Below are 23,339 nucleotides of genomic sequence, written 5' to 3' on the forward strand. Positions count from 1 at the left end.
TAAGATACAAGTACATTTTTAAAAATGATTTTACTGATTTTTGTGTTCTTTTAATTTGATCTAGTTTTTTGGCTGATATAATGTTTTCAGGCTCCTCCATATTAGTCATCTGTATCTAGTGGCGCTATCTCAACCCAACCTGTTAGACCAATCTCCCAGACTTAATCGGCCAGCCTGACTCTCTGACTAATGAAGTTCTGTGGAAGAATGAATTTCAATGTAGAAGCAGGTCTTCATGAGCATTACCATAAAGGATCAGCTCAGTGTGGTGTTTGAGCGGGGAAGCCATCAAAAATATATCATGACTGACAACAGTACTGACTACAGGCCTTCCGAAAAAGGGAGGTTTTGAATAAAACCAGGTTTTTTTTATGCTCAAGGAAAAGAAAATAAATGTTTTGCTTCCATAAGACTTCCCGTTTAAGCAACCAGAGAGGAAGGTTAACTCATGCAAACCTGAAAAAGGGGGCTTTTTGTATTGGAATTTTAGGTCTCTCTATAATTCTAAATTATGATTTTGGCCTTTCTTTCGGAATGGTCAAATCATAAGTCATCGCGTGTTCTGCTTTTCTTTTCTTTGTTAGGCCAAATCTCATCTAGAAAAGGTCTCTGATATTCTTTGACCTTCTCTTCATGGGGTAAATGAGTGGTTGGCCTCTCGCTTCCTTAGCCTGTTGCGGGTCAAATTTTTGCTGATTTCCGACCAAAAACCTGAAAGTATAGTTTGTGTTTGATTTGATTTGTCGAAGCTAGAATTGTAGCAATGTGTTTTAAGGCAACAGTATGTGAGACATTTCCCTCACACCTAATTATTGCAACATGCAAAACCAATATACTAACTGTTTTTATGTCATTGGTTTATAATCGTAATAATCACGTCTTGGACATGGCATTAAGACGCCTGTTAAACCTTGGCAGAGGTGAAGCTGTGTTTCTCCGTTTCGCTTTCTGTGTGTGGATTTATTGTGTTTTCCTTAAAATTCTCATTAGCACGGTCGGAAAAATATCAGAGAGGTCTGTCTGCTCGTAAGGGACTGAGTTACTAGTCCGCCCGGTGTTTTAGCACTGGAAACTTCAACATTTTATTGCCTGGTAAGTTTTTGTTTTACTTGTCACATTTCAATAGACATTTCCTGCTTATTAGCTGCCGCAAGGTCTACAAAAACACGCCCGTGCGTATCGTTTTTTGTGCACTTTGTGGTAATATAGGACCCAGAGGGATTTCCGAACCTGCTTAATTCCTACTGTTAATGGTATCTGATAGGACGTAGTTATAAGAGGCGGCATGTACTAAACTAAACTTGTGCATTGGGGATACCTGGTTAAAGAAATCATGCATTTGGGTTTGTTGGTTGAAAAGGAAAAAAAAAAAGAAATGCTGAGAAACGCTAAGATAAATAAAGTGTATAAGAGAAGACCTGTCAATTCTAAATGAGCCCCCCAAAAAACCCATAAATGCCTTTCACCCTTGACATAACCAGTTCTTGGCAAAATGTACGCCAGGCGTATTTGTCTTTGCCCCACTGTTAGCAGGATGTAACAGAACTAGAAAGAAATTTCTATAACCATGACCTATTGCAGCTCTAAATACAAACCAATTATTTGTCAGTTAAGGGGTTTTAATTCTTCCCAAGAGAGAGAATATGAGGATTGGTAATGGCCGTCACATGTATGTAAAATCACTTACACGCCTACACTACCGTTTAAAAGTTTGGGGTCACTTAGCTGTTTTCATGGGAAAAAAGGAAAATTCTAGCTGTGCTAACGTATTTGCAAAAGTGCTGGATTATCGAACATTGGAACACAGGAGTGATGGTTGCTTAAGGGATTCTTACGCCTATAAAGATATTTCATTCAAAATCAGATTCCAGCTACAATAATACTTTGCAACATTAATGTCTACACTGTATTTCTGATCCATTTAATTTTATTTAATGAACAAAATTAGCAAAAAAAACAAGGACTTTTCTAAATGAACCCAAACCTTTGAACTGTAGTGTATATTCAAGTTGCGCTGAAGTTTCTGGGGTCTCCCTTTCTGTACCCCTACCAAGGGTGTCAATGAAACCAGCTCTGAGGTCATTTAGTGTGGTTGGTTCTGAAACTAAAATGTATAAGTTGGGTGAAGAGTTGTGTTGACAACGATTCAGTATTAATGTATTATTTAAAAATTTAGTGAATAGATCCTATGAGATGAAATGATTTAACAGAAAGTCATGCTTCACTAATCCCTGTTCTACCATTAATCTAGCTTCCCTGTTTATTTTCACATACATGGAGAGACATGGTAAGCGTGGTTCTCCGATAACTCCAGTGTTCAAGACTAAATGGGCCAACATGCTTTGTAGCTTCTAAGGGAGGCTGCGCAGAATGGTTTACGCAGGAACTCTGCAGGGAATGGGAATGTTAGGATGGACCTATACTCTTTCGCAGATAACGGGGAGGATGTCTTGTCAAATTGTCTTGGCTGTGTCTTTATACATCATAGCTCGGAGTAGTTCAAAGTAGTGGAAATCACATCTATTTCAGTAACTTTTTTTTTATTGTTTGATAGAATTTGTACAATTTTTTTCAGCCTGAAATATAACATCAGATTCATTTTACTCTTAGAATTAATAAATTGTCCATTATCAAAACACAGATGTATCGTCTTACCTTTTTATTGCTTTTATTCTTCAATATTTAGTTATCTGTTCTTAGATGTTCTTATACAAAAAATGGTAACCAACCAAAATTATCATTACAAATTATTTGAATTATACATTATTTAATCTCCGCAGCCTTACTCATATTTTATAAAAAAAAAATAAAATATATATATATATATATATATATATATATATTTCCCTTTTAGCTATTCCCTAATGCTTGAATAGCCTGTCTTATTTTCTTTAAATTCACACTAGCATCAAAAAAGTTCACAACTGCAGCTCTCAGGCATGTCTATAATTGTTGATTCTATCTTTTTTTTTCGTCTGTTGTCTCTGCCTTGTCACACCAGACATACTTGGAAATGAGATTCAAATCGTGATATGCCGTGCTGGCACCCTAATTTATTTTTTATATAATATGGGCTTTCGTTGGCTGACTGCATGTCAGGACACTTTATTCATTTTACTTGTGTCATAAGAAATCCATCATTGTGTATTTGTCAGGACAATAGAGGGACATTTAGTTCTTGAGGTCAGCTTTAATTGTTTTTATATGTGTCTCTGATATATTGTAGTATTTATTTATTTGAGTATACAAGTTAAAGAATTCAAACATTTATCTACTGACGTTTGAGATGAGCCCAGGTAAGTGATGTTATGGTGAAATGCTTGCTAAATGCTGTTTTCATTTTATAAATCCCACATTGCTGTAACCCTTCAGTACATTGTGTGTCATCCCCATTCATGTAGTATGTGGGTCTCTGTTTCTTTGAAGATGTCGCATTGTGTTATTCCCAGACCAATAACTAATTTTAGAATGCCTGGGAGCTCTGCAATTTCTGAAAGCTGCATCTCTCATAGGTGATGGAACTAACCACAAAGGGACATGTTATGAATCAGTTAGTCTTTCTTGAAAACACACATGATCCATCTTATTGGCAAGTACACAGTATGGCACTGGTTCTATTAGCAGTCCACACCAAGGTAGTAGTCAAAACGACAAGGACAGCAAATATACAATATTATAATGATGGATGCTACTGAATAAATGTACCTAGCAATGATATTATAGAATAAAATGGTAATTTGCTAAACCATGAGACAAGATGAAATATTGAATTTCTTTGAGTTTTGGTAAGCATTATGAAGGACCATTTTCAGCAAGCTTTCCCTTGTATAAGTTTGTCTCTCATAATGTATTTATTTATTCACTTATCGATACACCGTTCTTAATACATAGTGAACCTAGGAAAATGAAATGCTAATCTCAGGTGCAAACTCACAGTTTAGTCAGTTAATAGTTAACTCTGTGAGATGGAATACGTAATTTCACCACAATATCACCTATACTTGATGTTTAGTGAATAAACCCCAGTGTGATAAAATCACTCTGCTCGTTAAAAATGCCAACCATGTGTAAGATATGTGGTCGGCCAATTTGGCTCAGAAGGGTAACCACTTGTCTCACTTATGGTGGCACTCCATACTCCAGACTTTTAATATAGATAGAAAAGATCTGTGTATGGATACTACCATCAGCTTCATGGTAACAAAAGTGATAAAGATCCCTGCATGCTGGTCACTGATCTATTATTGGATTAGCTTCTATGATTGCAACAATTGCTTCATCACAGTTTACAAGGTGATATTGTGTTGTGGTAGGGGTCCTACCATCTGTTACCCTTCTGAATGGATTAAACAAACATCTTTTAGTATGAACATAACTATTTTTATAAAAATAAAATAAAAACTCCCATGACCTGCAGCCAACTTTGAGGGTCATCAAAGTGATAAGTTACAAAAGCAGGTGCACCGAAATTACCAAAAGAGTGGCATAATTGGGAAACATTTATTTTTTGCTTAGCTTTTCTTTCTTTGAGAATAATATGGTAGGAAATCCCAGTTTTACGTTTATCTCTATATTGCATACTCTAAACTACACCAAAGAAAAGTTACACTAGTACCAAGTTCCAGTGTATGGCAGGAGGTACCGCTGGTCCACTGATACGTATTCAGTGCATCCCTACTGCATCACTTTAATCTTGTAGAGCGTGCGTTGGCTTCTCTATTAACTACATGGACTTGTACGGACTCTAAGTATGTACAACCAGCTATACTGGATATGTTTGCTGAGGGATATCACGGCTTTTCATAAAAAAATATTAATTGGTTGAGAGTATACAGTTTGAAAAAATTTTTTTTATATGTCGCTGGTTTAAAATGTGAGCTGTTTATAAGTCTGTAGCCATAGACTATGAAAATTGACCAGGTCTCCCGGGGGGGAAATGTGTCCTGATCCCCGGCACTCAAATGCTCCCGGATTTTCTTCGTTCTACCGGCACTTCTGTCATACATCTTTTTTCCGACATTCGTTAACGTGGCCTTTTTCTCCCTTTTTGCTAGCCGTCCTCAGAAGGTGTGCCTGTGTCCTTTCCTGCCAGCGCATCCCCTGCACGTCTCCACCTGCTTGTACATTGTTCAGCACCCAGCAGAGGTGAGTAAGGCTATTGGAAGTGTGGAGGTCCGGCCACCTGCTTGGCTCCGGAACTGTGGGAAGAACAGAAGGAAGACGCCTGACCTCGACATCTGCGGCTTCCTGCTCTGCCCGGCTAGCACTTTACTATTAATCCGATGAGGTGTGCACTAAAATGTGCTTAGCGCTGCATTTGTACTTTGGTTTTGCAGGCAGCACATGTTTACCCTTGAATTTTTAAAATAATCACTTTCTATCTATATATCTCATGTGCCTACAGGCAAAAAAGTTGGCTCAGATGCTTTAAATGCAGTTTGATAGCTCATTAAAAGTAACATGCAAAGTTATTTAATTATGGCCAGTGTTGACATAATAGGGCATTCTTCCTAAAAAAAAAAAAAAAAAAAATAAACAAATTATAATAATTTAATACACTCTTGGTAAAGCATTCTTAGGTTTAATGTATTAATATAATTACTGCTACAACTGCTATTCCATTTTTTCTTTCTTCGTTTTTTGATAAGGATATTCAATAATGCTATGGCAAAAAATAAAAAGATTTTATATGTTTTAGAAAGAAAATTAGCAAATCAATCTAACCTTTATTGTATAAGTATTTGTCTATTTCTCCCTTTCCATAGTCATGACCCCGTCTCTACCTTTGTAGGCGGTTCGGTATGTATTGAGGGGCAGCCTGCTTTCGACAAAATACAAAGAAAATTTTTATATATCATTGAAGAAAGCTCAGTTTATATGAGGTCATACATTACAGTTGTGGTTTTTTTTGGTAAACTTGCTGAATTCTCACTTCAGGGCAGTTATCCCAGCTACTAAGATATTTTTACAAGTATTACCTCTTCACTTAAGAGCTTGCAGTAACTGTTTTTAGTGGGAATGTAGAAAGGCTATTATAGACATTTTAATTAGCTCCTAAATGCAGAACTGTCATTCCCATCCTTGTCATAGAATATTTCAACCTCATGAGTGTTTTCCTTGTCACGCACTCATTTAATGGAGACCTCTGTCCTGAAACAACCTTTATTCTGTCCTTTTTTCAACCTGCATATACATTTTATCTGTCATCTAATTGGCATACACTTGCTTTTGTCACTGCGTTTTTTTTGCTCTGCAAAGCCTTACCTTTGATATTTCACATTTCTGGAGGTACAATACTGTGATCTTTGAAATGGTAATATATGAAAGAATAAAAATGGAATGGTTTAAAGGGATCAAGAAATGCCTTAAAACCATAGCGTACTATTAAAATGATGTAGTGTTCATAGACCAGATATTTTGAGCATAAACACAGAAGCCGACTGTGGTTAAGTCTTTATGATGTGTAGTGAAGTTGAAGAGTTAAAACAAAGCTCTCCTGCCAGCGCTCCCTTTACCGCCCCCCAATGTTTTATTAATTAATTAATGAATAAAAGAAAAGCAACTTTGGAAATAAATTACTATAGCAAAACTGCTGAATGCCACAAGGTGACTTTGAATTGAGAATAATGAATATGGTGTGAAGCTGGAAAATGGAGTTAGGTCATTAGAGAACGTGAAAGCTATAATTGTCAGATATATGTCCAGCTGGTAGAAATGCTAAAAGCAGTGCGCATCGAGTCTGCTTAAGAAAGCGTGTTTGATGTATAACACTGCAAATGACTTGTAAGAGTGTAAAATATATAACGTGTGCTGCAAGGAGCAGATATGGACCATTTGGCCTCCTCAACCTGCCCATTATATTTTATTATCGAATTAGGGGCTGTAAAGCGTATCCTAGCAGAAACACGCCAGATCACTTTGAAAAGGCATCACTTCATCATGTTATTGAGTGACTCAGGCCATAAACATACAGCTAATGTATATGTTTTGTGTTTCTTATGTTGGAAATTAATGTAGAACAGAAAGGGCCGCTTCTGTGCTTTGCATGTCTTACGCATGGAAATGGTTAAAAGGTCTCAATAAGCTAACCAGCCAGTTCTAAGAGCATGAACCTTAACTGGTAACCTCCTTTGCAAATCATTTCCTTTCGATCGTTTAAGAAGCTGAATCTGAAAAGCCAACTAGATGCTGGTTTTAGAGGTGATGCTTACCTCTTATATAAAAATCTACTGACAGTTAATTATATTCTGTTGGCGAAGAACTGAAGATGAAGTTAATTGAAACATATCAAAAGTTCATTATCATGTCATTTGAGCCATGCTTTTAATTCCATCAAACAGACCCAAGATCATCACCGCTCCCCTTGCAGAACTTTTTATCAAACCGTTGTTTCCCTCTGTCTGTTATCGAGTGTGAATTGCTCCATTGTGTCCTTATTAGGTGTGATCTGCTTCAGCCTCACATTTTGTTGGTACTAAAGCTCCACTAAGATAGATTATATTTATTTTTCATGAATGGCACACAGTTAACCATTTGAGGTTCATGCAAAAAAAGTGATAACTCTGTTATAGCAAGGCCACCACCAAGGAGGTTCAACAAGATGGCTATCTAGGAGGACGTCAAGAAGAGGGTCAATATCTCCTGGAATGCACTGATTTTAAAAGTGTCTGTTTATGCCTTTTTGCTTGTGGTTTTACTTATAGCCACCAAAACTCTAGACAGCGTTTGATTCCTGACTGGATCCTTTCTTTGACATTTTTTATGGGTTACTGTGCTAGACTTTCTCACAAGATGAATGTTGTCACCCTTCCCCGACCCAAAATCACCTACAACTCCACGCTTAGTGGATTGACTCCTCTTGGTGTCCTAGGAGTGGGATCAAATGGTTAACTGGTCATACTGTGTTTTGCAACATTCTATGTAAAATTTTGTAAAACATGTGATTTGTGACTTTTATTTGATTACTTCTTTTAACTCAGACAGTATAGTGCAGCTTGGTTTCCATATGTTTAAATGTTTAACGCATTAGCACGTTTTTTGATTATATCTCTTGTTTTTCAATGCATCACCAGCCCTCTTGGGATAACCTCCTGCTTGTTTTCACTTTGCAAGTCTGTGCTTTTACTTGGCTGTTCTGCTTGACATTTAAATGTTTCTAATTTTTAATTAACTGAGCCCGAATCTCCAATCTCCCAAGTTGTATGGGGGAAAATTTCTGAGAAGCCGTGTACTCATGAATAGAAAGATGCAGAAAATAAATACTTGAAAGTACAGTGATTTGCTCAAAAGTCCTTATTAAAATATTTTACATTAAAAGCAACTAAGAACCCTGCTGATAGCTGGTGAGCCCTTGGCTTCCACTCAAATCAGAAAGAAAGTTTGTACCAGTCTAGAAGAGATTTCAAGTAGTCCTTTTAAATTGGAGCAGAAATCGAGCATCCTTATTAAGCCTGCAAAAATGCATATGTACGAACAAGTACATTTTATCATATCATTATTCCTTAACAGGGTGGTGGATAAGTTGTTGACAATTTTGGAAGATAGAAGGAGATTTAAGGCAATCTGAAATGCCTGTACACAAAATAAATCTTAACTCTAAAAAAAAAAATACAGTGGGAAAAGTGGATCACGTTGTCGATATTTTACTTTGATGATTTTTAATATTTTAGTTTAAAGGGACAGTTTAGTCCCCACGTTTTTAACGCATGTTGAAGCTCATTTGGCGTGGACCTTAAGTGCATTTTACTGCATGCAACTTGGAGCATGCATTGGTAAGTTATTTGAGATAGAAAATCAGACTTCTGTGTCCAATATAACCAAGCGATATGCATCTCTGCTCAAGGCAGGGCAAAAGGGGCACATGCCCTGGGCCCAGACCTACCATAGGGTCCTTTCATGGAAGTAGAGGTCTGTGCAGCTGCCGGCCCGGCATAGATCTCTGTACTGATGCATGGCCTGCGTGTAATCCTGGCGCCCAGCCGCACATTTTAGGGAATGTATCCCAGGATGAAAGATTTAAGTGAAGTTAAATGCTTAATCTTAGACAGCTTTTCTACCGTTTCTTGCTAAATGAACAAACCCCTGGTGATTAGGATATTTCATAATTAACATATAGTAATTAATAGCTCTGCCTGTTTAATGAGGGTTTCTCTTCCCTCGATTATGACTGTTTTGGGAACTGGCAAAATGCCAGCTGCATACTCCTTTCTAATAGTTGTTAAAATTCAGACAAATAGGAAAAAAAATATCTTTTGTGTTTAATGAATCTCACTAAAGGTAAAAAATCCTCATAAAATATATATGGGAAAAGAAGGCTGCTCGTGTTATTAGGTATAAACGTGCATCTAATCACCCAATATATTTTAGACAGCAGACATTTAGCACAGAGAATTATAGCATTGAAATAAATGTGTCAGGTGATGAGTAAACACTAACAAATGTGAAACTATTTGGCATAAAATTTGTAGCATCTAAATCGCAGAGTTGAAAACGAGTCTGTTAATAAAATGTAAATAGAATGTGTATGATGTTAGGTCTCATTTCCTCTAAAACAAATCTCTAGAGTACATCGGATAATCAGTGATAACTAATGTAAAACCATTTGATTGTTTATAACCATAGTGTTCACTAAGTTCGAAGGATTCGGCTATTTTTTTTTTCCTTTTCAAAACACAATGAATTGTTTTCACTGAACATAAAGGGCGAGCGCCTGGCACAACATGGCCTCAGCTTATCAACATGTCTGCAAACTCTACAGACTGCTTTCCCTGGTCTTCAGGTCACTTTCAGCTTCTCCAGGAAGGAGGAGAAACATTGAGCCTTGCCTACTTTCCTTCCTACTCAAAACTACCTGGGATTAATTAGCCATGCCTACATGTCCTGCTAGATCTCTGGGTTCCTGCCCTGGGAAGATGCCAAGTATCAATCCAGTTTCTTCCATGGCAAAACCAAGGGAAGCAAAAATACTTCCTTAGAGACACAATTGCCAGAATTGTCTCTCCACAAATTACAGTTATGTATACTTGAAATATATAATGTAAAAAACCTCCTCTTTTTTCCATAGAGGGAGACTTCATTCCTAGCCTAGAATGTTAACATACTGCATCTTGTATATCTTTTCAGATGTGTACGTTCTAGAGTTCCTGTAATACGTACAGTACTGTGCAAAAGTTTTAGTCAGGTGTGAAAAAATGCTGTAATGTAAGAATGCTTTCAAGAATAAACATGTTAATAGTTGCTGTTAATACATCTTGGAGAACTAACTACAATTCCTGTGTCGATTTAGGCAGGAAAATTTAGGCAGCCTCATTTGTTTCCCTCTCTTTTTGTTATACCAGATAGACTCAATGATGTGTAGATCAGGGCTTTCTGTGGGCCATACCATTACTTTCAGGACTCCTTGTTCTTCCTTACACTTCAGATAGTTCTAAATGACTTTGGCTGTATGTTTGGGTCTTTGTCATGGTGCAGAAATAATTTGAGGCCAATCGGATGTCACCCTGATGGTATTGCATGATGAATAAGTGTATGCCTGTACTTCTGAGGAGACCATACATTCTGACCAAATCCCCAACTCTGTTTGCAAAAATGCAGCCTCAGACTTGCAAGGAGTCCCCCGCCATGCTTCAATGTTGCCTGCAAACACTCATTCTTGTGTCACTCTCCAGCCCTTCAGCGAACAAACTGCCTTCAGTTACAACCGAATATTTCAAGCCAGAGCACCTACTGCCGTTTTTCTGCATTGTAGTTCCTGTGTTTTTGAGAATAGTTGAGTTGATTGGCCTTGTTTCCACATTGGAAGTGTGTTTTTTGGAAGTGTTTTATGAAGACCACTTCTGACCAGGCTTCTCTGGACAGTAGATGAGTGTACTAAGGTTGCACTGTTTTCTGCGAGTGCTGATGGCACTGCTGGACTGATTGTGAAGGGAAGTAAGCGTGAAGTTTACTTAGCTGACCACTACAGTGCTTAAAATTGCCAGTTTCTTTGTGCTTCTTAAAAAAAAAAATTATGTGACACAACATCTGGAAATCCATGTCTGCCTTGAAATTTCTGCCTAGGGGAGATCTTGCTGATGAAGTCTAGCTACCTTTTGTCTTGTTGCTGTGCTCACTCCTGCCATTGTGTAGGACTTTTGACATTTAACTCAATTCAACAACCTCACCTTGTTAGTGAGTTTGGCTGCTCCTCACTCAGTTTGATTCCTCTTACACATCTGTTTCTATTTGAATATGTAGGTTGAATATGGTGATTCAACCTACATATTAAATAGATGATCATTAGCACCTGTTTGGTATAATTGTTTAATCATACACCTAACTATATAGCCTACAAAATACCTGACCTAGAAGAACTGATGCTGTTTTGAAGGCAAAGGGTTCTGATTTCATTTAGATTTTTCCTCTGTTCACTCACTTTGCAGTTTGTAAAATGATAAAAAAAGAAACTATTAATATGTCAACTTTCCAAAGCATTCTTATTTTACATAATTTTTTTCACACAATAAAACATTTGCACAGTGCTGTACATCTGTTTTTCTCTCACTATTAAAGAAGTCAGTGGGTAAAATATTCCCCATGCCTGGGTGAAAAGGAACTTTATAGGTTTATTAAATCAGTCCATCATGAAACTGATCATAATACTCCCTATATACAATGAATACATATTCCCCATCCATTTGTAAAGTAACAAAATACGTATCTAATTACTTAATAATGCTCTAATTGTTATGTTTTATAGCCCTAATTAATATACTAACAGTGCCAAAGATTAAGATTATCATTATGATGTCATACAAATACAATAGTGTCATTTGTAGACAGATTAATATTTTAACTTTGATGTTATGATTAGGGCTGCAACAACTAATCGATAAAATCGATAATAATCGATAATGAAAATCGTTGCCAACGAATTTCATTATCGATTAGTTGAATCGATTTTTATCGATTATAAAATGAGGGTTTTTTCAGAGGAAACGCTCTGAAAAATACCCCTCGTTATATAATCCGTTTAGTCTGACTCACAGCAGCAGCTCCTACTTACCAGCCCCTCCCTGTAATCACTGTGACAACTGGCCCCGCCCCTTCCTTCTCCCAGAAGGCCAGAACCACATGGCTGTGACACTCATCTAACTGTAAGTATAAAATTAATATTTGGGCTACTGAAAGTTAGGGGAGGTGGGGTTAATTTAGGGGCAGTTATGGTTAATGGGGTGTTTATGGTTAATTTAGGGGCAGTTATGGTTAATGGGGTGTTTAGGGTTAATTTAGGGGCAGTTATGGTTAATGGGGTGTTTAGGGGCAGCTATGGTTAATGGGGTGTTTAGGGTTAATTTAGGGGCAGCTGTGGTTAATGGGGTATTTAGGGTTAATGGGGTGTTTAGGGTTAATTTAGGGGCAGCTATGTTTAATGGGGTGTTTGGGGTTAATTTGAGGCAGTTGTGGTTAATGGGGTGTTTAGGGTTAATTTAGGGGCTGTTGTGGTTGATGGGGTCTTTAGGGTTAATTTAGGGGTAGTTATGGTTAATGGGGTGTTTAGGGTTAATTTAATGATGAGGACTGAGGACTAAGATTAACCCAGTACTTATTTATAAAAGTATGGTGTCAGTGTGCTGTGAACAGGTCTGTGACTCTATGAGGGGACTATTAGGTATCTGGGGGGTATAAGGCATATCTGGGGAGGATGGAGTGACATATCTGGGGGTATAATGCATCTACGGTATATAAGGCATATGTGGGGAGGGCAGCGTGGCATGTCTGGGAGGCAGTGTGGCATGTCTGGGGAGGATGGAGTGGTGTATCAGGGGGTATAAGGCGTATCAGGCACAGTGGCATATGTGGGGGTGGAGTGGCATATGTGGGAGGCAGCGTGGCATATGTGGGAGGCAGCGTGGAGTGGTATATGTGGGAGGCAGCGTGGCATGTCTGGGCTCAAATGTGTATAAATTGGGGGGCCTGGTTAGGAAATAAAGACAAGAAATGCATTTTATCAAAGTTTTTTTTTTTATTCTGCTGTTTGTATTTAACATCATCTGTTTATTAAATTATTTTAAATAAATGAAAAATGTAAATTTTTTTATCCGATTAATCGGTTAATCGAAAAAATAATCGGTCAAATAATCGTTAGTTGCAGCCCTAGTTATGATATGCATTTTGCGGTAGCCAATCCAGATGCATACTGCCAATATTGTAGTAAATGTCATTAAATGCACTGTAATTTTAACATTATTGGTGACACCTGTATTTTATATGGGTACTTTATTTGCTTATGAGAAACACATGTTTTGCTAGGCAAGCATTTTGGCATCATGTCTCTGCTGTATGTCAGGCTGAGCATCTGCAGTGAGGACATCTGTGTATGTGTGTGTGTATATATATATATATATATTAGACCTTTTTTTTACCAAACATGTATTTTTTCCTGCTTCAGTGTTGTAAGCGTTTTAACATTAGAGACTCTGTCTTGTTAGCATTATAAAGGCAAATAACATTTGCAGCATCTCATCTTTCATTTGTGAAAAAGCAGTTCTTATCATGTTCTGAATTGGGTGTTGCTACCCAGACTCCAAGGTCCTTAAAGGATTTACTGCGGCAACCAGCTGCCTGCTAGTTTAAGTAGGGTACACCATGTTGTTTCTTGCATGCTGGATGTTCTCAGTTTAGAATGCCATACATTGAAATGTATTAACTGGGCTTATAAAATGAGATGAACGCCCAAAATAATTTGTATATTTGGGGAAATTACGATTTTATTAACCGCGATCTGTGTATATTTTTATTTAACGCTTATTATTTTTATCTTCCACTTTTAGGAGAGTAGAGTTCTTCGGACAGTACCCCTTTTAGCTGCCTGCCTTCCGCAAGACAAGTGTAAAGTTTTGATTGGGCGACGATTTGGCGAGGAAAGGTAAACAGTTTTATAATGGGAGCGATACTTACGAGGGAGATCTACCTATGCACTTGGAAATGCTTTTTCTGTTCTAATACTCTGTTCTCTGTGTTAAGTAAATGCCCCCTTAGTGGACAAGTTAGAACTCTATGTTCTTATTAAGTGACGCATGGAGAAGTAACACCTTTTATAGTGTTCCAGAGTACCAATCTCTTGGTGATTTTTGTCCTCAGTTGTGGCATTTAACAGAACTGCCTGTTAATTTAGAAAACCAACAAAAATTTTTGATTGTGACCCGTTAAAACTTTGCCGAAAACATTTGACTGCAGGATTTAGATTTTGTGTAGGAAGTTGCACATTAGTTAATTCTTCTTTCGCTGTTTTTACTCTAGTAAGTAAAAAGACACTGGGCCTGCAAATGGCACATACAATTAAACAAGAACATGATTACGTTTTTAAAGTCCAGCAGGTTGGTTTAATAAATAATGAAAATGCTTATGAATAACAGACCCAAGAGCAATAGTTAGTTATCAGTTGTTTGATAGGTAATTAACAATATGAGGGTCTGTACTCGTGGGCTATTGCTCAGCTTGATTGCTGGGTAGCTAATTTGAAGGAAGCCCAGCACCTTAGGACAATAATAGCCCAGTCCATTTGTATTTTACTTTGGCTGTGTGGATTGCTGCAAAATATATCAGCTATGAAAATAGTCCAGGTCATTATCAGAATGTAAAATTAGGAGTGTTTTAAGGTAAAGGAAACCCTGTCATTAGGGGCCAATTTCTGACTAGGCTAGACAAAGTCTGTGCCTATAACACTAGGAAACATAAGAGGACGCTGTCACCGAACTCCACACGCTCCCTGAACATAGAGTTTTCCTTACACCCTGTGTGTGGCGAGCCTGAATTTTGTGGCTGTTCGTTAATTTTTTTCATGGACATTTGTGGATGATCATCATCAACCATGGTCTTCCTTTGCAAGATCAGACATCCTCCATAGATAATTCTTAACGTAGATTCAGGTTTGTGTAAGCAGAAAGATACGATTCTTTGTGAGCTACTTGGTAGACCAGTACAATCCATCATCTCGTCAGACGTGCATCGGAGACAAAGATAGTGTTTACAGCTGGAAAGCCCTCGATTTGCACATTTAAATGCAGAGCATCTCAGGCAGTGAGTTTGTGACAGAGTTACAATATATCTAAATAATTAAGAGTGCAATGCTGCACTTGGATTGATCCCTCTCCCACACCCTCTATCACTGTGCATACTTATACAGTGAGATTTCCGCAAAGATTTAGTCGTATTTTATGTAGGGTCAATTCTGCCCCTCTTTCAAAAGAAAATACATAAAACTTCTTATGCTGTAGCTAACCTTATGCACCAAACCACTGTTCGATTTCTACTGATTTGATCAATGACTACCGGCGTAAGTGTTCTGTACCCACTTTAATTATATACTGACACCATCTTTTTAGTAATTGTGCCTGTTCTACTAGAGATTTGTCTCTAGTTTACAAAATTATCGGCCCGCGGTGAAGTTCAACAGTCTTGAGATTTACTGACATCGTGCCTGTAACACACTTTCAAAGGGAAATAACTGTTGTTATAGCCAATGAAAGAACGTTTGATATGTTTGGTTTTGAAACGATTGCAGCAGTTACTGAACCGCAAGGGCACTTTTTCTACGACTGGGCCATATCTATGCAATTCCTCCAACTCGATTTCTCTAGTTTAATGTTGCTTTGCTATAAATGTCACTTTGAGTCTTAATAAGACATCACAAGGTGATAGCTGCTGAGACACCATACATTTTTATTTTTTTGTGCTGCTAAATTCATGTTTTCTTTTAGCATTGTAAACATTACAAAGCAGTCAAAACGTACAATCGACACAGTAGTAATAAAACGGAGTTAGTGTTTCCATCTCCCTATACATACGGAAGGAGACGTATTGTGGCAATTTTAGAATGACTGGACCTTGTCTCGTCCTGTGTTCCAATTTGCATGTTGTGATCTCGGTCTATGACTTTTAGGGAGAGGCAGAGAAAAAAAGAGCGAAGGAAAGAAAAAATGGCATATGATTTTAGTGACAGACTTTTGTGCTAGTACTCTAATATTACTGATTTATATAACATTAATTTATACTGTATTGTTTAAGGAGCACAGTTACGACAACAAGGGCATGTTTTTCCTGTTGCGAAAAAACAGAGCCTTATTTAATTGCAAAATAAGTTACATTGCTTTTAAACTTTCACCCAGAAATAATAAAAAAAAATGTAAAAAATCTGTGTATTTTACAAGAAATAATGAAATAATATAGAGAATTATTTAGTTCATCAATTTGGATAACAAAGTCCATCATTAACTCCCGAATTCTCCGTTGTGGTGTCAGTAAATAATGTGGTTTATATTAGGGCTGCAACTAACGATTATTTTAATAATCGATTAGTTGACCAATTATTTTTTCGATTAATCGGATAAAAAATGAAATTTTTTTTAATTTAAAATAATGTAATAAAAAACGTACAATTTACACTTTCATCTCTTTATTGCAATGGCCTCTCGCTATTCACCTTCTTATTTTACTGACATAATAATAAAAGCTACAAGAACCCAAACAGTGTTTCTCAAACTAGGTTTTAATACAAAGTTATTAGTAAATATTAATTCATATGATAACTATTTTTCAGTTAATAAAAACTGAGAAAAAAGCCTTGTTTATATTTTCTTTTATTTACCAAACTGCCCCCAGTTATGCACATCTGACCCCCAGCTTGCCACTCTGCCCCATATATGCCTTATACCGCTTATATGCCAGGGATTCCACTGTGCCCCCGATATGCCACTGTGCCCCCGATATGCCTTATACTCCTTATATGCCAGTGATATCCAACTGAGCCCCCTGATATACCTTTTACCCCCAGATATGTCTTATTCCCCCCTGATATGCCTAATATCGATATGCCTTATACCCCCTATATGCCTTAGAACTTCCAATATGCCACTCGCCCCCATTTATGCCTTATACCTCCCTATATGCCACTGTGCACCCTGATATGCCACTCCGCTCCACATAAATGCCCTGCACCACCCTGAAATTCTCCCTGATTCACCACTCTGCCTCCCCCAGATATGCCACTCTGAAATTCATTATACCCCCCATGCACCACTCTACCTCCCCTATACACCACTCTAACTCCCCCAGATATGCCATTCTGCCTCCCTGAAATTCATTATACCCCCCATACACCACTCTGCCCCCTCCCCCCTCCCATACACCACTCTGCCTCCTCCCCCCTCCCATACACCACTCTGCCTCCTCCCCCCTCCCATACAGCACTCTGCCTCCTCCCCCTCCCATACACCACTCTGCCTCCTCCCCCCTCCCATACAGCACTCTGCCTCCTCCCCCTCCCATACACCACTCTGCCTCCTCCTCCTCCCATACTCCACTCTGCCTCCTCCCCCTCCCATACTCCACTCTGCCTCCTCCCCCCCTCCCATACTCCACTCTGCCTCCTCCCCCCCTCCCATACTCCACTCTGCCTCCTCCCCCCCTCCCATACTCCACTCTGCCTCCTCCCCCCCCTCCCATACACCACTCTGGCTCCTCCCCCCTCCCATACACCACTCTGGCTCCTCCCCTCCTATACACCACTCTGCCTCCTCCCCCCTCCCATACTCCACTCTGCCTCCTGTCAGCAACGGAGGTTCACAAGACACAAGGGAGCCGGGTAGAGAGGCAGAGTGGCGTATGGGAGGGGGAGGAGCCAGAGTGGTGTATGGGAGGGTGGCTCCCATACACCCCTCTGACTCCTCCCCCCTCCCATACACCACTCTGCCTCTCTCCCTACTCCCTGGTATTTTGTGAACCTCCGTTGCTGACAGGCACTTACACTGCAGCTTCATAGAAGCCTCAGCATAAGTGAAGGGCAGTAACGGAGGGGGCGAGAGACGGAAGTGAGAGACCGGCCGACAGTGAGGGGAATCCAGGTCCCCTGCAGCGTTGCGGGGGATCTGGATTCTAGTGTTATAATCCGATCTCTGTTTGAGGTCGGATTATATAAGGATAAAATCGATAAAAATCAATTCGACTAATAGATAATGAAAATCGTTGACAATGATTTTCATTATCGATTATTATCGATTTTATCGATTAGTTGTTTCAGCCCTACTTTATACCGTGTAAAATCCTTGGGCCAAGTTTTTATTTTTATCACCAGTTTGAAACAAATACTTGAAATTATGGTAGAAGAAGAACGTGAAAACATGTTATTTTTCTGTCTAAATTAGAATTCAGTCTTGTGCCAAGTAAGTAAAATTCGGATGAAACAGACCTGGTTGCACAGTTCTAGCATTATTGTACTTTGTCACTCAAGAACAAGATAAGCTCTCTTGTAATGATGTATTGACTAAGGATATCATTGTCTCCAAAAGAACAAATGGTACTTAATTTAGTACATTTCCTACTCAGACAGTCTTCTTACTTACAGATTGGTTACAGATATTACGCAAGTTGGAAAAAAAGTATTTTTTTAATTTTGCTTAAAAACTAATTATATAAATTGCCTTATTAACTGGGCTGGTGCATACTTCAGCTATATAAGCTGTATCGAATGTATAAAGTACACTCAAAAATACAGTATAATGTTCTCTAAAAGCTGCAGCATTACGTAAAAACATTTAAACATCCATGAGATGTTTCAGTCTGTCAATGTGGTTTAAATCTACGGTAACATGAGGTTATTTTTTGTTGGCAAATACCATAATAATGAGAAGGCAATATCACGTAAGGTTAACATGAAGTAACTTAACATCATGTCTAAAATGAAGGCATGATGTAAGAGTAAGATGAGATGTGAGATGAGTCTATATTAAATAAGCATACATGGGAAATTCTCAGGGTTGGATGCCGGGCACTCTCCTTCAGATATGGCTTTGGTCATGGGTAGGGGCTAGCTCGACTTAAACCTTAGAGAGGTGGGAAATACGCACAGAGTATGTGTGACATAAAGGTGTGACCTAACGCTGTTCCCATGCTCAAAGATTGAAAATACTAACTAGGAGCCTAGGGAAATCAGCATATTTCCTAATAATAAACTACTCCATGCAATACTAACCATATTTCAACCAACAAAGTATGATGAACCAGACACCGGTAGCTTGGCATGAGCTGACCTGTGGCAGATGCTGTGTGGGTTGTTCAGCTGTGTGCGAGAGCAGAGCTGGACTCCTCACGCCATAAGAAACGTCCACATTGCTGTACACAATAGCCAATCTATTTCCAAAGTGGAATGACCATGTATCCAATGAACGCACCAAGCCACACTATAACTTTAAAGTCCAAAGTGCTAAGCAAGGTGCTAGAGGTGTAAGCTCCAGCAAGCACTCTTCTGCTCTTGTTGAGCTATGCAGATGGTGGTCTTGTGTCAACTAGCCATAAAACATTTTAGATTTTAGCACATATAGCAATCAGTATATTTTTTGTTACAAATTAATTAAGTTTAATGTGTGCTTGTTCTTTAAAAAAAAAAAAAAGTTTATCCGATGTTTTTTATTTCCTTCTCAAATATACATTTACATTATTTACGCCAACTGTGTAGGAATACAAAGGAAATGGTATATGATCTTGAGCAATCCCTTGTTTTATGGAGTTTAGTAGCCATTATCGCTTTAAAGTGCTTTTTATTAAAATCTCAAGATATTTCTTTAAAAACATAAGTCTCTGTAATGTTTTTCTCTAACATCACTCTTCATCTATTCACTTTACCACCAATTTAATTATTATTAAAGAAATATATTTACAAATATGTCTGCTATTTAAAAATAAACAATATATGACTCTTTTTCTAGCCAATGGGAATTTTTTAAAACTATGTATTATGTAGCCCCGATTCCTGGTGGCTTACTCACTAACATGGGAATTTGTTAGTTAGCTGTTATGTTACTTTCCTGACCTCATTATACATCATGAAGAGCCAACACTTTCTGTTGCAACAAAAAAAATATAATTGGAAACTATTTTACAAAAATATACATTACAAAATATATTCATCCAGCCTAGGACACACCAACCTCCCCCTTCAGGAGAAACACACTGATGTATAATCGTAGCCTTTTCTCTTGTAAGTACTCTAGTCTAGATATCCAAAATGACAGGAACATTTTAGGTTGCAGTCAGGTGAAGTACATGTTGTTACCCTGATTGCATTGCATGTAATTCATAGAAATGCCACCCAGAAATCCTTTAACAATAAATATAATAAACATTAACCACTGTCACGCAAAATAATAAACAGAAAAGAAATCAATAAGAAAAGAATTGATTATAAAAAAAATCTGTCAACTGGAAAATATATATACATACATATATACACACACTAATGTTCAAAAGTTTGGGGTCACAGGAGTGATGGGCGTGATAAAGGGCCTCTGTACTAAGAAGCTATTTCCTTGAAAATCAGCCATTTCCAGCTACAATAGTCATTTACAACAATTACGTCTGCGCCGATTTGGAATGTAACCCCAAACTGAAGGGTAGTATGTATGTATGTATGTATGTGTGTGTATGTGTATCATCTCATCTATGGAGGACCCATTTTTTAAGATGATATCTAGAGAAATGTAGTTTTTGCTTGCTGTGCAATTATCTTCTGGCTGTCATTGTAGGTATCCAGAACTCGCATCTGTTTGCAAGGACTCTAGCACTTTAATTCTGTATCCTGGCGCTGAAGCTTGTAATTTGGAAGAAATGTCCCTGGCAGATGTTCAGCACCCATGCTCCCTTATTATCATAGATGGAACCTGGAGTCAAGCCAAGGACATATTTTACAAAAATTCTCTTTTTCGACTTCCAAAACAGGTACATTAAAGCCACACTAAAATTACATCAAAGCTATTATTTAATTTGAAATGTCTTTATAATGCATTTTTAAAGTGAAAGAATCCACAAACCAAGGTGAGTAATAAAGTGATGATTCTTAAAATTTCTGCATGTCTATAGCTTTAGAAACATCCTTTATAAACGTATTATCTGGTTATTGCAGAGGAGATCACTGACTCACACCGCAAACAGTTATATCTTTGATATCTCTCATACAACACACAGTAAAAATAGAAGAACGTTGACATTCATGTGTTGTTGTTATTATCTATTCCAAGCCTTGCTTATAGAGATTTGCCAGATAATGATAAACCTTAAGGGATATATCTTTGTAGAAATTAAGAATAAAAAAACTATTGACTCTCAAAAACCATATCCATCATATCCATATATACCGTATTTGCTCGATTATAAGACGACCCTGATTATAAGACGACCCCCCAAAATCTGAATATTAACTTAGGAAAAAAAGAAAAAGCCTGAATCTAAGACGACCCTAAAGGAAAAAAGTTTTACCAGTAAATGTTAATTCATGTAAACTATTTTTTTTAATAAAAGCTATGATTGAGAAAAATATTTTTTTTGTTTTTATTTCTTGTATTTTCCAACCTGTCCCCCAGTTACGCACATCTGCCCCCAGGCTTGCCACTCCAATATGGCACTGTGGCCCATGATATGCCTTTTAACCCTCTATATGCCACTGTGCCCCATGGTATGCCTTTTGACCCCCTATGTGCCACTCTGCCTCCAGAAATGCCTTATACCCCTATATGCCACTCTGCCTCCAGAAATGCCTTATACCCCTATATCCCATTCTGGCATTTAGGGGGTTAAAATGCATATTATGGGGCAGAGTGGCATATAGGGAGGTATAAGGCATTTCAGGAGGCAGAGTGGCATTAAGGGAGTTAAAAGGCATTGTATAGAGCACTCTGCCTCCAGAAATGCCTTATACCCCTATATGCCACTCTGGCATTTAGGGGGTTAAAATGCATATTATGGGGCAGAGTGGCATATAGGTGTATAAGGCATTTCAGGAGGCAGAGTGCTCTATTAAATGCCCCCTTAACGCCACTCCAGAAATGCCCTATGCCCCCATTTAACACACACACACACACACACACCCTATACCCCCATTTAACTAACACACACACACACACACACTCTCCCCTCCCCTCCCCTCTCAGCCCTCTCTTACCGGTGCTTCCAGCCGGGGCAGCGGGTTGACGTCGCCTTCTGCTGCAGCCGGAAGGAGGTGGAGTTGGCAGCGGGGGTTTGTATCCGTCCGTCGCGTATACTTTCCCCGGCTGTCAGAGATCAGAGTTCCCCGCACCGGTGCGGGGAACTCTGATCTCTGACAGTCGGGGAAGGTTTGCGCGACGGACGCAGACAACCCCCGCTGCTAGCCACACCTCCTTCCGGCTGCAGCGGACGTTGTCTACGCGGATCGCGTAGACGTCAACCCGCTGCCCCGGCAATACAGCAGGAAGCACCGGTAAGTGTGTGTATGATGGGGGGGGGGGGTGAGACAGGAGGATCCAGGTCCCCTGCAGCGGTGCGGGGGATCTGGATCTTAGTCTCCTAATCAGACTCTATTTGAGGTCTGATTAGAAGACGACCCCGATTAGAAGACGAGGGGTATTTTTCAGAGCATTTGCTCTGAAAAAAACCTCGTCTTATAATCGAGCAAATACGGTATATAATGTACTGGCACCAGTTATCCTTAGAAGCCCACAGTACACATCATTCAGTCTTGTAGTTGGGGGACTTTCTTTTTTTAATTTGAAACAAGCAAGGTTTTGTTGACCTTACTGTGACACTAAACTGATTTTGTCCGAGCATAGCTAAATATTTTGTTATGATACTGGAATTCCAGAATGCAGTATTTTCTCTCATTGATTCTGCATTATAACATGCTGTTCTTCTTATGTATGTGATCTCTTGTTATTTTAAGATAATTGCATCTATTTATCCTAAAACACAGTAATCTAGCATTTACTTTGTGTAGTAAAGTGAAAGAGTCACATCATAACCCAACAGTTTTTATCTGAGTTATGTTGTCACATCAATGTACTCAAAAGAACACAGTGGCATATGTACCTTTGGTGAGAAATTTGCAAGAATTACACAGCGTTTTCGCTAGTTGCTATAGACTATATCAGAAGATGATCAGTGACTTTCATGTGAATCAACCCCCTTTCAGTTGGGTTTGTATACTACGTAAACCTGTGAAATGTTTAGATTAAAAATGATAAATATGTACATACGTACAGTACTGTTCAAAAGTTTGGCAAGTGTTAAAAATGTTGACAAGACTGAGCACAGCAACAAAACGCAAGGTAGTTATACTGCATCAGCAAGGTCTCTTCCAAGGCAGAAATTTCAAGGCAGACAGGGGTTTCCAGATGTTCTTCCCAAGATCTTTTGAACAAGCACAAAGAAATGGACAATGTTGAGGACCTTAGACACAGTGGTCGGCCAAGGAAACTTGGTGCAGCAGATGAAAGACACACCATGCTTACTTCCCTTAGCAATCAGAAGATGTCCAACAGTGCCATGAGCTCTGT

At 38.5% G+C, this 23,339-nt stretch overlaps 1 protein-coding gene across 1 annotated transcript in view; it reads left to right on the forward strand.

The window, feature by feature from the left end:
- Positions 1–23,339, forward strand: part of LOC149302961 (tRNA-uridine aminocarboxypropyltransferase 2-like) — a 78,145-nt gene that overhangs the window by 21,530 nt on the left and 33,276 nt on the right. The window contains exons 2-4 of the mRNA XM_089481723.1: positions 5,055–5,145; positions 13,812–13,906; positions 20,559–20,751. Coding sequence (XP_089337849.1) covers positions 5,055–5,145; positions 13,812–13,906; positions 20,559–20,751 — 379 coding nt within the window. The remainder of the gene's footprint in view (positions 1–5,054; positions 5,146–13,811; positions 13,907–20,558; positions 20,752–23,339) is intronic.

Source organism: Sceloporus occidentalis, unplaced genomic scaffold (assembly GCF_023333645.1).
Source record: "Sceloporus occidentalis isolate IW3139 unplaced genomic scaffold, rSceOcc1.0.p SCAF_16, whole genome shotgun sequence".
NCBI lineage: Eukaryota > Metazoa > Chordata > Lepidosauria > Squamata > Phrynosomatidae > Sceloporus > Sceloporus occidentalis.